The 15,795-nt window shown below is 35.9% G+C and overlaps 1 protein-coding gene across 1 annotated transcript; it reads right to left on the bottom strand.

Moving 5' to 3' along the window:
- Positions 1–1,234: 1,234 nt before the first annotated feature.
- LOC143470155 (protein broad-minded-like) lies at positions 1,235–15,106 on the bottom strand. Its single transcript, XM_076968091.1, has 28 exons — positions 14,874–15,106; positions 13,155–13,316; positions 12,731–12,935; positions 12,271–12,484; positions 11,723–11,864; positions 11,432–11,553; positions 11,169–11,310; positions 10,984–11,088; positions 10,702–10,861; positions 10,548–10,619; positions 10,364–10,460; positions 10,172–10,292; positions 9,645–9,858; positions 9,070–9,228; positions 8,800–8,880; positions 5,912–5,984; positions 5,692–5,825; positions 5,361–5,480; positions 5,167–5,255; positions 4,907–5,017; positions 4,543–4,769; positions 4,085–4,294; positions 3,436–3,630; positions 3,155–3,309; positions 2,858–2,941; positions 2,384–2,542; positions 2,127–2,213; positions 1,235–2,049 (listed from the first exon to the last, which is right to left on the bottom strand). The coding sequence occupies exons 1-28, from the start codon at positions 15,017–15,019 to the stop codon at positions 1,933–1,935; spliced, it is 3,903 nt and encodes a 1,300-aa protein (XP_076824206.1). The 5' UTR covers positions 15,020–15,106; the 3' UTR covers positions 1,235–1,932.
- Between the last annotated feature and the right edge of the window lie 689 nt (positions 15,107–15,795).

Genomic DNA, 15,795 nt, shown 5'->3' with positions numbered 1-15,795 from the left:
TATATATCCTGTACAGTGTACACGGTCAACGCCTCATTGCTCGACACTGTGGTAGGCTGTAGCTATGACTTCAGTGAAATGAGAAGTTTACGACGAAATATAATAGCCTGTGAATCCTGACACTAGTATACTTTATTACTGTCTGTTTTCAATTTCTCAAGTGTCATTCAACTGATGAATCATCTACTTTTCTGTTTCGCTTTAGATTTTGATTGATTGATTTTTATTCTGTTAAAAAAGTTATAGAGTATAGACTGTATTAGCATAGAAATCTAACAGTTGTTAACGAATTGTAGGTATTCTATGAATCTATATTATTTCTGGTATAGTGCCAAAACCAAAAGTTATGATCGAGTATGATTGACTGTTGAGTAAAATATAGTTGTTTGTTTGTTGTTTATAGTTTGTTCAACCGCTTAAGCAGTTATTTTAAAGACTTTATCAAAACTTTCAATTTTCAATTTGGTTCAATATTCAATATGCCAGTGTTGACTATTCAATAGTCCCAACTGCGCTAGCACTCGTTTTCCACTGATTCACGACGGGAAACAGGTTTTAGCTCGACACAAATCGTGACTTCGTTAAGTCGAGCATGGCTTTTTCAATAGAGAAAGCGGCAAAGAAATTCCATATTTTAAAACTAACCACGGCATCAAAAAAGCACATTTAATTCCAAAGTGTAAAGTATTACTTACCTCGAGATGAAGCAGCAATTTAATTTTCAAAACATTTGAAATTGTATAAGAACTGTTGGTACATCGTGCTAATATCGTTTTTTGCTACATCTTTTTACGATTTTTCTCTTACAAACTCACGGTTCTAATTATTAATTATTATAGCAGGCACTCGGCTTACTAGAATAATTTGACACGTGTTTGGCAAGAGTAGCGGTCATAAATCCGCCAATGTCGTCAAAGCTTGATGGCGCTTATAATAATAATACATAATATAATGAGAATAAAAACTTCCTGATATCTAATTTTACGTGACTTTACTTTATATAGCAACTTTCCAAGTGAAACCAGCTCTTATCGTTTAATAGAGAAACCACTTTTTGGAGCAGGTTGTGATATTTTTGAGGGTGCGCTGTTACGCGGCGTTTATTGTAAAGATAATTTTGACCTACAGTATTTATAATCCTCTGTCTAACATTCAAACAATCGAAAAATGTTTGCAGCACCTTTCATTATCTATCGCACGGCTATACCAAACACGAACACGCTATATATGTGATATTTCGAGTTTCGACGGTCTAATAAGAGGAATAATCCTTTCCCTATTTCTGACAGAATAAAATCAACTGTTGAAAACAATTTCAAACGGATTTCTCAAGTTAGGTTTGAAATATGCCTTCGACAAAAATTACAGAAATCGGCATAACACGAAGTATTTGGTCTTCACTACAATAACATAACACGAAATTGAACATTTTCGATCGAATAATGCTAGTGTTGCCCAATTATTTTGCAATCAGGAAAACTACAAGTGAAAATATTTGTTAGCACCGAAACAGCTAGACAACAGTATTTCCTTTACTATGATCCTGAAGCACAGCTTAAATTACTTACAAAGGATTGGAGGGTTTTTATTTTTCCAAATTTACTATAAATTTCATGTAGGCCTACTATTTCGGCTTGTGCTGAAATAAAAAAGGATTCACATGACAAGCAGCAGACGAAACAATAAAACGTTAAAGTCGACTTACTATAAGCACAGTGTTCGTGGAAATTGCAGCAACTAAAACAAGATTTGTGCAAATACAATAAAAAATCCGATAATATGAGAAGCACAATATGTCAAGCAGATTGTCTGCGAAACACAGTTAAAGGTTGCATGTTTTAACAAGATACTTATGAGCGTGAATAGTTGAATATGCCGTTGCAGAACTATGCAATCTTGAACCACATTTCAACAAACGGGCGGAGTGAGAATTCAGCCATGATGTACCATGTTTCGCATATCGGAAAGCACAACCGATCTGTACTTTCGTTCCAGTTGAACCATTTGAGGTAACCACTCAGCCACCACAAAACCTTCTAATGCGTTTTCCTAAATAAGCCGTGATTTCAGTGTTTGCCGATCACATATCAATAATTATCAACCTTACTTTGTCTCAAGCATCTTACCTTCAAGAAAACCTGTAAGTCTTGACACTGCCTATGCACCAAGATCTTCTGTCTCAAATGTTTCAGGACACTCACACATAGATACACCTGCGTGCACGCCAATTGAACATACCGGTAGTAAATTCATCCAGTTATTAACAATTAAATAAACACCCATCTTTTACAAAACAAACGATACAACCTAGTGGAGAACTAAACAAATCAACAGTTGCATGGTTAATAAAATTGTAGACAAAGAGTAAAGAATTTGGCGTCACCTGGTAGTCAGCACCCATGATTATGACTGTGCTGATATAATGGACAATTTGCGGCCATGTCATGTAATTCCAGAAACACTGAGACAGCCAGTGCTGGACAATTTGTGAGGGAGTGTACCCACTCATGCGGAACGCTGAATACACAGAAGATAGTTCTGCCTGGAAAACAAGGAATGGTTTTGTTATTCCAATAGACAATAGGAAGTATATATTGTACCAGAAAACAGTTATTGACGGATACATAATATTATGCACAACTCGTACTACACAGAAAGTAGCTTTGTAAAAAGATTATAGATGCAAGAAAAAATATGATTCATCATTTATATTTACTCCAGTTTCAAAATATCATTGAAAGCCGTCTGTAGAAATCTATTACGCATGCTCTGAAGTTTAATACAGTTGTAACGATATAAATATTACCTTAAGACTATAATTAATGAACATTACTCTTTACCTAATTAGCAGTATTACCTGTACAATAAGCTCTACATTGTGTCCAGTACAAGCATAGATGGCAGGAATACCGCTCATTCTTAGTGCTTCTGGAAGGTGAATCTAAATTTTCAAATATATACAAGAAAATTTTTACACCAAGCAAATATAAATATTTTATATGTATATCATATCTACTTGTTACCAGATTAAACTAGGTCTGGGTGTATTTTCACAGTCTTAAACTACAGGGTTACAGCAGAAAACGGTTTTATATAATAGTGGCAATGTATTAGCCAAAGCAAAGTTACTAATGAAGATTTGTTTGTCACTTACACTTGCATGAAGACGGGCAGGCCATACGTAGCCAGATACAAAATATTCTGATAATTTTGTCAGGAATGAGCTCGTCCTGTCTTTGTTCCCGGACATGATTAGAAAAACAGAACTAGCAAACCAGTCGTGACAAGGATAAGGTTTCGAAATAAGCTCTAGAATCAACGTGTTCACAATATTATTGGGAATCCATTAGAATACGAATCCAATAAAATCCACAAAAACAAACGGCATATGCTTAAAAATGTTGATTAAAAAACCTTAAACAATGTTGTTCTTACTTAGTGTGGTGGAGTAAACTTGCTGCTGATTCAAAAGTTGGGTACAGGACTTTATTACAGATGTTAGGTTATTAACTGCTGTTTCCATGTTAGCTTTCAAAGCATTAACATGCTTTCCATACCATACGGACATTTTCACGCCAGCAGTTACCACTGGTGAGGCGGCAAAATTTGAACTTTCTTTGCTTGTCTTACCTAAGTACAACAATTAGGAAATTATTTTATGATCACAATCATAAACGGTTAATCACGGCCTTGATAAACAGATAAGACTGGTGTTGGTGCAAAAATGGTGAGAATTCATCACTGAATTTAACATGTTGACTGCTGATGGATGACTGTTGGCAATCTTGTTTTCAGATAAAATTTCCCATGAAAATTGTTGTTTTAATTGAATATTTCAAATCCACAGTGTTGGGCTTTTCAGGAAATGACAGTTTACATTTGAACAATCAGAACACCCTGGATAGATGTTTGATGGCAACAAAAAAAAAACAGTGAGTTATACAACAATGCATATAATGAGCAGTCAACATGCTAACTAAACCATAAAAGCATTCTCCCAAGTCAGATTAAAATGACTTCAAGGCTGTAGCACTGTAACAGAGAACTAATCCTTTATTTAAGATACAGGAAAGTTCCTTATTACTAAGCGTAGTTTTTCTTTTAAATATTCTCTTCTCGGGCATTCGCTCTTGAGCGTGGATCACTTTCTCCAAAACTTCAGGTATTATCCCTCCACGAAATGCTCCCGGTTGTGTGGTCATAAGTTTCACAAACGTTGACTGTAATTGTTCAAGCCACTGTCGATTTTTGTCAACTGATTTCGTCTTCATCAGAAACCTGCTCAAAGGACTATCTGTAAAGAATAAACAAAAGGTTCTTGCGCAAATTATCGCTCCTAAGAAATGTTATTAATTTACAAAATTTACATCTAAAAGTTACAACTGACTGACTAAAAGTGACTAAAAGTTACAACTGTTTTTAATAAATAATAACAAACTAAAACAAATTACGTAAAATTACATAGTGGCTTAAGAATTCACCCAAAAATTCAGCCTGAACCAATGACCAACTTAAGGATACCACAGAAGTTCAGAAACCAACCTTTCTTCATAGAAGAAGGCGCAGGTGTGGTGGGTGTGTATTCCCTGGGGATGGGCAAATGATGGAAGAGTGGCCACACGTAGAGGTTCTTTTCCCTCACATTGTTTGTTGATAAACTGGCCTGTAGCATTGTCGGGGGTAACTTTCTCTCTCCCTCCCCACCAATTGTAAGAGCTCGGACGAGGAGATGATTGCGCTCGATCGACAACTGATCTATAATGAGCTCCCTATCCATAGAAATCAAATAAAAGTAAACACACAATCGATCATTCTTGTTATGAGAGAGTTGTAGTATTGTACATGAAAACGAAAAACGCCAAAAAAGATAAAAATAAATTGAATGTAAAAACGTGCTTAGACTCACCCTTCATAAGTGCTGTTATTCTTTTGTAGTTCCATAAGTGTCTGTTGGATGTTGTATTGAGTCTCTAGAAGCAGCCAGGAGTCAAGGCTGCATGCCATGATGGACATTAACCTACAACACATGAAACAATAGCGACCTATTCTTCACGGTACATAACGACACATTTGCGGAGGGTGAGGTAACTACAATGGTATTGGTGGCACGTTCATGACATAGTGTCATATCATTTGCAGCAGCGCTGATTGAATTGTGGTACCAACCTTAGCCCAAAGGCAAGTGACTGCTCGCAATTGAAAAGTGCATGGAGTTTTGCATTGGAATTTATCACAACTAATCGATCTACAAGGTCCTGAAAAAGGGTTGAAATTAAAGGGTTTAAAAAACAGATTTAATGCAATTCTGCATCATACATAGTTATTAAAGCACAATGGTCACTTTTGACCAAAACACCAACCAGGGGTGACTGTGGTGTCAACCTCCAAGGGTAAGATGCCTTATTGGGTAAAGCTTGTCCGGCAAATATCTCATGAACAGCAGCGTAGGAACTGAGAACGTTGACTAAACCAGTGAAAGACTAAAATGAAAAAAAAAACGTAAAATTCATCAAATACTTAACATGGAAAGAAGCAGCACATTCCATTAACTCAACCTCTCGCAAATGTATGGACTACCAAATTACATGTTATCACCATATATTTTCAGGCTATCGTCATACTAAATGCCTCGCACAGTATGAGTGAAAAGCACACACTGAAATATCTATCCGGATGTTTTCAGCAACATACCTTGTGACAGGACCTGTCAATAGGGTAAAGTGGGTTGGGTCTGGGAGCAGTCATTCTTATTTCATCAGTGGCATGTTCCAGGGTCACCCACAACTCCCCGACGATAGATCTCAAGTATCCTGCTTTGCGCAGAGCTAAGAGCAACCAATACCAAGTAAGGCACAAAATTATTCGACATCCAAATTAAAACAAAAATATGGTTGCCACTACAAGCACGAACCTGCAATACCGGGAGCAGTCGCCGCTACTTGTGTTACCATCACCCCATACCCGAACTTTTCACATTTGCTCACCTAGAACCATAGACACCTTAAATAGAAGGACTGGTAACTTCTATGCTCGGTATCTGGAACTTGGGTCCCAAGTTGGAACTTGGGTCCCATCATAATTTGTGTCAAATACATGGTAAAACCTTCATTCTGGTGTCTCTTGGGGGGTTTTGAAGGGTGAGGAATTACTTTTTCATACTTTTAACCTTCTACAAGGTCATCTGAAGGTCATCTAAAGGTCATCTAAAGGTCAAATCACGAAAAAATAGTCCAAAATCACTCAAATTATTGCATATTTTCCCACTTAAACAACTGAAACACACATTATGTTCCCCTGTGACTGAATTAAAATGTATTTATGGACAGTTTAGCCTGAATATTTCAACACGAACAATGAAATTTGTGAAACAACAATGAAAAACAACAACAAACAACATTGAAATTTGTGAAACAACTATGAAAAACAACAACAAACAACAATGAAATTTGTAGAAATGAGCAATCAAAATACTTGTTGGCATACTAAAGATACTTGTTCAGTTTTTAGTAGAGAGTTTTTCTTTTCTTCTCAAACAGCCGAGTTGTCTTTCTTTGTCACTGTTGTCAAGCACAAATGCTTTCAAAAGAATGTTTGATAAAGTAAGACATGCTCCTTGAATTACAACCATTGGACTATCAATACGATGCAAAGCATGGCTGAGATGAGCTCGGCAGCAATGCAAGTTGCACTTACCAAACAGTTTATAGGCTGAGTGTACAAAATGTACTGTTGAGAGTAGAGGTACAGTTAGTCCACCTCTATTTAAGTTTGTGAGAAACTCCGAATTAATCCGATGGTCGTCATCATTTTCAGTTTCGATACACAAGATATTAGCTGGATATTTGTGTTCCAAGTATCCAGCTAGAAAAATACATTTATGCTTGACACTGTCATTAGATTGCACTAGGTCTTCAGTGTCAGCAATGGTGATGTCAAATTGATCATCATCAATGCAAATGTTAGAGGTGCAAGGCACATCATGAGACTCGCACGGAGTTGACTCATATTTTAAAAGTGCAAGAAGCATAAGAATTTATAGCGTCAATAAAGACTTTACCAGGGCCATGTAATTTACCATAAACTGCAACATTTGTATTGCAATTATCACCTACACAAGAAATTATACTACCACCAGCATTTTTTACCGCTACTAGAGCTTCCAATAGAATTTTCTTGAGTTGATCTGAATTAAGTTTTGCAACAGGGTAAATGCGTAGTATATATCTAGGGCCACCAAAATGGCAGACAACTTCAATCACCAAAGCATGTGTTGCAAGAACTTCGGTATCACCAGAACCATTTTGCGCATAACCAACAACACGACCACCTGAGTACCTAAGTGTTTCTGTGAGCTTTACTTCATCAAAAAGAATGTTGACGAGACACTGCTGAGGTTGAAGCTTTTGGAAAAGTTGCTCTAAGTTTTCATCATGGAAACTACAGGAGAGTTGTTCCACTCTCGGTAAAACAATTGAACCGGACTTTCGTACCATTTTATATGCAGCTGGAGAAATGTTATGAAGTTCGGCAGCAAGAATATAAAGATTTTTGTCAAAACGTCGACCTTCTGGAGGAGTGAGCAGTAACTGTAACTGAGCATAAATAAACTGGAAATGAGGCGAATCAGAACAGCTCATGCTATTCAATTCCTCTACAGCACTTTTTAGATAGTCTGTATCTTTGAACTCATACTCAGTAATGCATGACAGAATTTTGTTTAACTGTGACCACTTACTAAGAAGGCTATTCTTTTGCAGACAACCAGCTTTGAAAAAATATGTTTTAGGTATGTCCTTTCCATTTTTCTCAACACATTTAAGATGCAAAAATCCAAATGACGATTGAACGCGTTGAAAATGAAGAAATTGAATAACAGAACGTCCTTTTGCATCAGTTTTAGAAATGTAAATGTCATCACTATCACAAAAAAAAAGATGATCCTTTGAGAAATGCTGCTTGATTTCATTACAAAAAGAAGAAAAGTCAGCTATCTTATCCAGGCCTTCAGTACGGAATCGTTCCTTTTCAGCTCTCGCCTCTGCTGAAGCAGTTCTAGGCCTAGTTCTGGGTGCTGAGGAGACCTGCTTTAAGCATGACTTTAAAACTCCAGGGAAAATGGACGGTGGTTGGCTTGGTCTTTTTCCACCTTTAACTGAAATCCATTTACAGTCAAAATGATTAGCACAAGCATAGATCTGCTTAAGCTGTAGCAAACTAGAACGTTCATTTGGCATGGCATCAATCCAGCGGTTTCGTTCTACTTCATCAGTTGGAAATGATACCACTTTAGAGTATGGTTCCTCCCTGTAATTGCCTCGACAACCATATACATTACATTTCTTAGGCATTGTGTGTTATTAACAGAGACCCCTGAAAAAACTTTGTTCCGATTATGAAATAGAAAAAAAGAAAAGTTGCTTTAAAAAATTACCCTACTCTATCGGCATTGCCATAGCCTATAATTGGTTTCATCGTCACATGTGCTTATTTATCAGCTATTGAAGCAGTTAGAAAGCTTTAAAGTCACATATGCTTGTCTGCATGCCTTATTTTAAATATTTATACAGTTCTTTTCCAAAATTCAAAAGATTCGCGGCACACCTGAGAATCTGTGACGGCGCACTAATATCTGTGATTGGGACCCAAGTTCCGTAACCCGAGAGTGCGAGTTACTAGTCCTTCTATTTAAGGTGTCTATGCCTAGAACAGAAAACATCTTGCCATTGTCGGTATTAACTCCACTATTATATCATGCAGTTTTTTTTGGCATTGATTGGGAATACCTGTTGATAAAATTACCTGGAGCTTTTTTGTGTATCTTGAGTGCATGTACTTCACACACTCATCAATTGCACCTGTCTGCTGCAGCAATAACAAGCCCTGAATAATGATGTAGAAATTAAACACTGTGTAAAAGTGATTTGCGTGGCCAATGAAAGCATTGTATTACTAATTTTCAAATGAATTTCAAACAGGAGGCGTATTTATGCATTACAGCAAACATTGCACACACACAAAAGTGTCGACATATATTATACACAAAAACTACTTGATATAGCCATGTCATACCTTTGGTGTGGCCGCAAAGTTTAAAAGATTATCAAGTAAATTTTCCTTCCAAACGTGAAGATTTTGAGAGCTTGCTTGTGTTGGAGAACTTTGCGCATCACAATCTACAGAATCCATCTCATCTCCAGGTCGTTGATTGTCATTACGGCGATCATACGCCTACAACGACAACAAACTTTTATCTTTCACAACTGTACGCATCATTTATTTTTCACCGATAACTGCCGGTATCAGGTGCAACAGTAAAATGCTAACCATCACGATAATGGGTGAAGCTTTCACACCATGGATTTTAGTCATTAAATTTCAATGATATCGTTACCTGAATATCATTGATATTTAAATGAAATAACATATATTCTTTCCACACCAAAGCTTGTACAACATATTTTAACTTCAACACAATAAATTAATGTCACAATAAAGTATTTCAACACCCAAAGACAAAATTTGACATATTTATATGAAGAAACAATGTTTTTGTGAAGCAAAACAAAATGAAATTTTAAAACTTATTTTAAAGTCATCATCGAATTTGCCAGAAACAACAGAAAGAGAAAAATCTTCAAACTTACTTGTCTCCACGCCAGTGCAATGTTGCTGTGAAGTTGATACTTGTCAAGCAAAAGAAGGCCTTCGCATGTGCTGTATATCTGCCGACAGATAAATACATACGCACATACAACTTGGTAAGAAGGAACAGCCCTGCCACTGCTCTGTGGATCGTACGGCAGCTTTCCACTGAGTGCTTTTTGTGCAAATTCCGCAATCGTATGAGCAGCAGACTGCCTTTTGATATAAAGATATAACTGGATGGAAAATACAACTTTAAATTTTCAGGTTTCAAAATTGCCTAGGACACAGTGTGATACACCTTTGACAGAGGTAGATAAAAATCTAGTTCTAGCAAAAAGCTAGAGTTAACAATAAAACTTTGTCAATAATTCCAAAGTTTTCAGATAATCCTGAGAGTTTGGGCATTGCTGAATAAAATTAAAAAGTTTGCAAAAAAAATTTCAGTTAGGATTTCTGTTATAGACTTTGATTAAGCTGGGATTAAGATGGGGCCCAATTTCCTATAAAATGATAAAACTCGTTTTACTTCTTGTCTTTCTCTTTAGTTTCCATGAGTAATTTTCTTCCAGAGCAGGTAGATGCTAGGGCTGCCAAGATTTCCGACGTATGCAACATGGTCATCTCACTGGCCCTGGGATTCGAATCACCTGAAATTAAATTGGTCGTTAAGAACAGACTTTTCAAGTAACTGTTTTATTGAATTTCATTGTTAACTTACCTAACCAAGACTTAATTGGTTGAAGTAAAGCGCTGATGACTTCACTAGAAATACAGCTTTTTACAAATGCATTTGACATGCAAAGACTGCACAAAGCCTAAATGAATGGAGATGCATTGATTTACGTCAATTCAAACAAATTACACGTTAAATGATAATAACAGCATTGATGAACAGTCAGTACCTTTCCCACCAACGCTGCAGACTCGTAAATCTTGTGGCCAGGTTTAGGCTTATATTTGGCATAATTGAGCAGCTTTAAAAGCAAAAAACTTTCTTTAATTGCGCATTACTACATCCTTGTCGTGATAATATTCACATTCTAAAGTGCTTCTGACCTTAATCCAAGATACAAGGAGATGTTGAATTGATAAAGTTTTGGATGAAATGGTCAACGGAAATAGGTTTCGGCCACCAGAATAATGCAGTATTTGTGCAATTAATGACAAAGAATGGCAAAAATATGCATATCGAACTTCATTTGGCATGTACGTTGTCCTTTTTAACACAAAATGATGTAGCAGGTATAATAGCAAAAACACCACATTTAAGTAAACAACAATAAAAAATTGCATTCACAGATACAAATGTTCAAAACTTGTGCGTTTTATGAGTGATACCTCCTTTCAACTTTGTCTGTACTATGTCGAGGCAAAGTATGATTGCGACCTACACAATCCTGGCAGAATAATAGACACTGCTGCACAGACTCAACGACAAGCAGTCTAGGAAAACATTTTATATTTCAAAGACATGAGGCTTAAATTTGGTTTTTGCCTACAGCAAAAGATTTCTTTTCACTAACCTGTATTTTTCTTCAATTCTTTTTATGACGGTGGCACGACTGTAATTGCTGTGCAGCCAACGCCGGAACCAGTGTGCTTTAGTGTCCACTAGTGATAAAAAATGAAGCACAGACACTCTTTCTCTGGTGCTGTCCTTGCCAGCTGTGTAGCAAATTATGCTTTTGCCACAATAATTACAAGAAAAATAACACAATATTCAAAAATACCAACAACAAATTAAAACATTCTGACCATATAACTTCAGAATACAAAAATCTCAAACCTGTTTTCATATGACCCGTGAGTAAACTCAATGTGCTGTCGATGACAACTTCTAAGAAATTTTCAGGGTAACGAACCCATATTAATGGGACTTCCCGTTGGAATTCATTTGCTAACCGAACCCTAATTTGTATTTAGTAAAAAATCTCATAACGGTTGACGAATTCAAATTTAGCAATCCTCACCACCTCAAATAGCAGTTAACTTAAAAGTAAAAGCAATAAAATATGTAAAGATTACAACATTTAAATGGTAAACCTTTAAATGGTAATTTAAGTGATAAATGGTAAACCTTTTTAGAGTTTGTACAACAAAGGGTTCAGTGATATCCAGAGGTTCAGAAAGAAGTGGAAGGTGTGATGTAGATTTAAACCTTCTCAGCAAATGCTCAGCTAAGCAAGTGTAAGTGCTTCTCATAATATGTGAGTTGGACACTAATACAATAACATTTGACCATTGATGATTACTGTACAATATATTATACCTGGACATGCCTCAAACACAAGACAATTATTCTTTTATAAGCCATCAATACATAATATTAATCGGGAGACTTATACTGTTATAGTCCAAACACTTACATACACTTTAAACATCTTTTTATCTTGGTGAAAGAAAAACCTGTGTAACTGGAGTTTGTTTGTAGGGTTAATTTGTTCGGCAACAATGCTAGTGCCCTGGACCCGAATTTTTATTTTAGACTTGCAAAAAACGGAACGATAAATCATGACATTGTAAAAACAAACGATTGCAAAACTTCACCGTGCAATGTGAGCAACGTGCACCACCCGCAACCTAACCTATTAAAACAATAAAAACATCAAAACCAACTTCAAGCACCTGCAAACATCTTCGCGTGGAAACTAAGTGCAGTGTGAGAAATGTAAGCATCACTGTCAGCGAGCGCATCGATCAGCGACACCCGAAGTTGTGCCCAACTTTCGCTCGCCATTACATCAGACGGTGGCACTTGACACAGACGAATCAGTGCTTCTCTTCGAATGTTTAACGGTTGCCGAGAGTCAAGTTCTTCAGCAATGCAGTGAAATTGTTCCTGTGTGTTTAATAGTTTCTTCAACCACTTGCAACTTAGCCTGTATGCTATTTTCGAACTTTTGCTAGATCTTGATAGTTACGGTATATAACATTGGATACAATTTCGTAAACGTAACAATAGATAACCAAAAGAAGTTGTACGCTTAACAAACCATAATATAATCTAACAAGCTTTGCTTTATATACTAGTACCAGTGAAATCTAAACAACTCATTGATAAATTAATAATTTGACGCTTATATACCTGACTCATGAAAAACATTCCTTGATTGAAAGACGACCCAAAGGAAGACGCCCCTTCGCTAAATACCGACTTCATTCGTTTGCTAATTTGGCTTTCAGTATCTTCATCACTTAAGGTGCTGTTTTGCTCTTCTTCAAGACTTTTCAACAGTGTGCTTACGGCTGATGAAGTTACCGCGTGCAAGTCTTGGCTTAAGTCAGAAAATCTTTAAGGGAAATTGATAAACAATAAGATCATAATATTTGTACTTTTAAATTATTGGTTCACTAGTAATATATATATATATGTATTTAGTTACATATCATATGATAGCATACCATGAATACATAACAGATTATGTTTTTCTATTAATTATTGGTATCTTTTAGCAATTTATATATATAAGTTGTATGGCATTTATTGTTTAGAAAATTCAAATTCTCACATTTGGGAGTCGGTAGTCTTTTTAGTTACAGCCTGAACCAATGTTTCTTGGTGTGTAACAGAATGAGTTCCACCAGAAATACTCATTTTTTCAATTTCCTCATCCACAAGCGATCCTAATTCCTTTTCAAGGCACTGCCGAATGTGTTTCACCAAATCATATCTAAATATTCAATATTTTTGTCATTAACACAAAGTTTTAAAACAGCAATCAATTTGTGCTATATGTATTAAATATATATGCATATATGATATAACAGTTACACCACTAATTAGTACACAAATACACTTCTCAGTACTGCTAAGTGAGAAAATTACACTTTTGATATCGTACATCGGCAAGTGAAACATAACACCTATTAAAGTTTGTTCTAACGACTCACTATTATTTAAGTTATATTAATTACTGGAAACCGTTAAAGATGAGGCTTGTTATAAATTGATAGCCTAGCACTGAATTTGTTTCATGAATTGGTAGCAAAAAAATGCCCTTAGTTGACTGAAAATTTTAAACAAATATCCCAAAATTAAACAAAATTTGGTGCATCCTATGCCATTCTCAATATTGTATAAATTCAAAATTTTCCTGGGGAAGCATGCCAACATCCAAAGGCTGCTATAGTATGACCTACCAGCTAAGTTTAATGTAAAGCATATATGTTTTATGCATCTTACAGAGCAAGAATTTAAATGCTTTAAAAACACTTTCGGTAGACACATGTCTCTCTCATACAATACTGGACTTTTGCCTTTTATCATGATGGCGTGCACTAAAGCTTCAAGTTGTTGTTCATTGTTATTAATTATTTCAAACTTTTAACCAAATTGGCCTTGTTTGTTTGGGTAAAATACTGAGACACAAATTTTAGTGTGACAAAATGAACTGAAGCTTCAATTTTCTGTTTTTTTTATTATAAATCAGCATTGAAAAACTAAATTATTTTGTTTGTTCATTATAAATCTCCATAAGCGTGTTAAAGTTCAGTGTGCACAGTGATGAGTTTCAGAGTTTCAGTTTCAGAGTCATCACCTCTTGCTGGTCACAGACCCTTTAAAAGAGTCATTGAAAACAGTGGATCGTCACAGAACGGATTGCAAAAATTTAATATAAAATTTGTAACTTTTACGGCCCAAAATACAAAATCATTGCCATACTACAGCAAGCAAGTAAGGTCAAGACAGCAACATTGAGGTGTTAGTGGACTCCATTTCTTTGGGTGGGTGTTATTACATCTTCATTTCTCTTCTATCATCTCATAACTATTCACATCTTCAAGTTGATGGGAAAGTACGGCAGCTTTTGACGAAAATTCATGCGTACAAAGATGCAAATATTGGCGTGATGGTGTTAAAAGCCATTATATAGGTTAGGCTATAACTTTAGATTGGAAAGTTTGCTGGGTGTGTGGGGAATAAAAATCAATGGCACATACTGAGGCTATTGTTTCATCTTGTGGCGCAGGAGATTTCTCATCCAAAAACAGTACAACTTTTTGATATGACTACAACTGAACAAAATATCATATCAAAAAATAAAAGAAATCCTTTTAAATAATTAATCTACAGGGGTAGGGGTCCAAGGACCCCACAGCCGCAGGCTGCCTGTTAAGAACCACCGCACCAAGGCAATGTGATCTAACATTCAAGCTTTGCTAGCCTAATTGCTAGTAATAGTAACAAACAAATAAGCTAATAATAGGTAAAAACATTTTTATCGCACTTATGAAAATTCTCATCAGTTTCTTCTAGATGTAAAATTGTATCTTCAGCGACGTCAACTGCATCCGGCGAGCTTTTTATTGAGGGTTCAACATTTTTTAAGAGTTGGTGCAGTCCGGCTAATATCTCCTCCTCCGTTGCGGTCATTTTCACCAGTGTCAAAAAGTTATGCAAAAATAGTTACGTGATGAAAATATCTAGCACAAAATACAACAATAACAGTTAACAGACGCAATATCAACTTTCAACTGGCAACAAACAAATTAAAGCGCAAGTACCACAATGCGCAAAAGCTTCCCGAGTTGCCCCAGATACAAAACTTAACATAGAAATCACAATAATTTAAATTTTTTTTTTTCATTGGAAATTTTTAAATATCTAACATGACTACACTAGAATTACTTCTTCGACAGTCAACCAAAAGAAAAACTAGACCTTACTACTAAGACGGTTATGAGCCAACAGCAAGGAATAAATAATAATTACAACTAATGTTTTCAGTTATTTTCCGGTCAAAAAATGACTGACGGTAATGTAACGCTACCGATGGGAGTCAATTTTAGACAAAAGAAATATACATACCAAACCAAACGTAGGCTACATAATGTTCTCCAATCCTATGTCATTTTTTCTTAAACTTTTTTTAAATGAACATCTAAATATTTTCTTCATTTTTGCTTACCTCTAGCACAAACTTTTTTCTTGCCTTTAAAAACGAAAACAGTATTGGTATCGGTACTGAAAAAATATCGCTGTACAGTAATTCGATACTATATAGTACTGCGGTACTGTGGTAGGCCTACCTATGAAGTTACTTTATGAATTACGTAAATCTCAGTATCTCACCGTTGAGGGCTGTTTGACTTCCTCCAGTTTAAGAAACCCCGTCGCACGTCAAGCAAGCTAAGTTATGTGAAGCTTCA

Source organism: Clavelina lepadiformis, chromosome 9 (assembly GCF_947623445.1).
Source record: "Clavelina lepadiformis chromosome 9, kaClaLepa1.1, whole genome shotgun sequence".
NCBI classification, from domain to species: domain Eukaryota; kingdom Metazoa; phylum Chordata; class Ascidiacea; order Aplousobranchia; family Clavelinidae; genus Clavelina; species Clavelina lepadiformis.
This window is presented reverse-complemented; position numbering and strand designations above follow the sequence as displayed.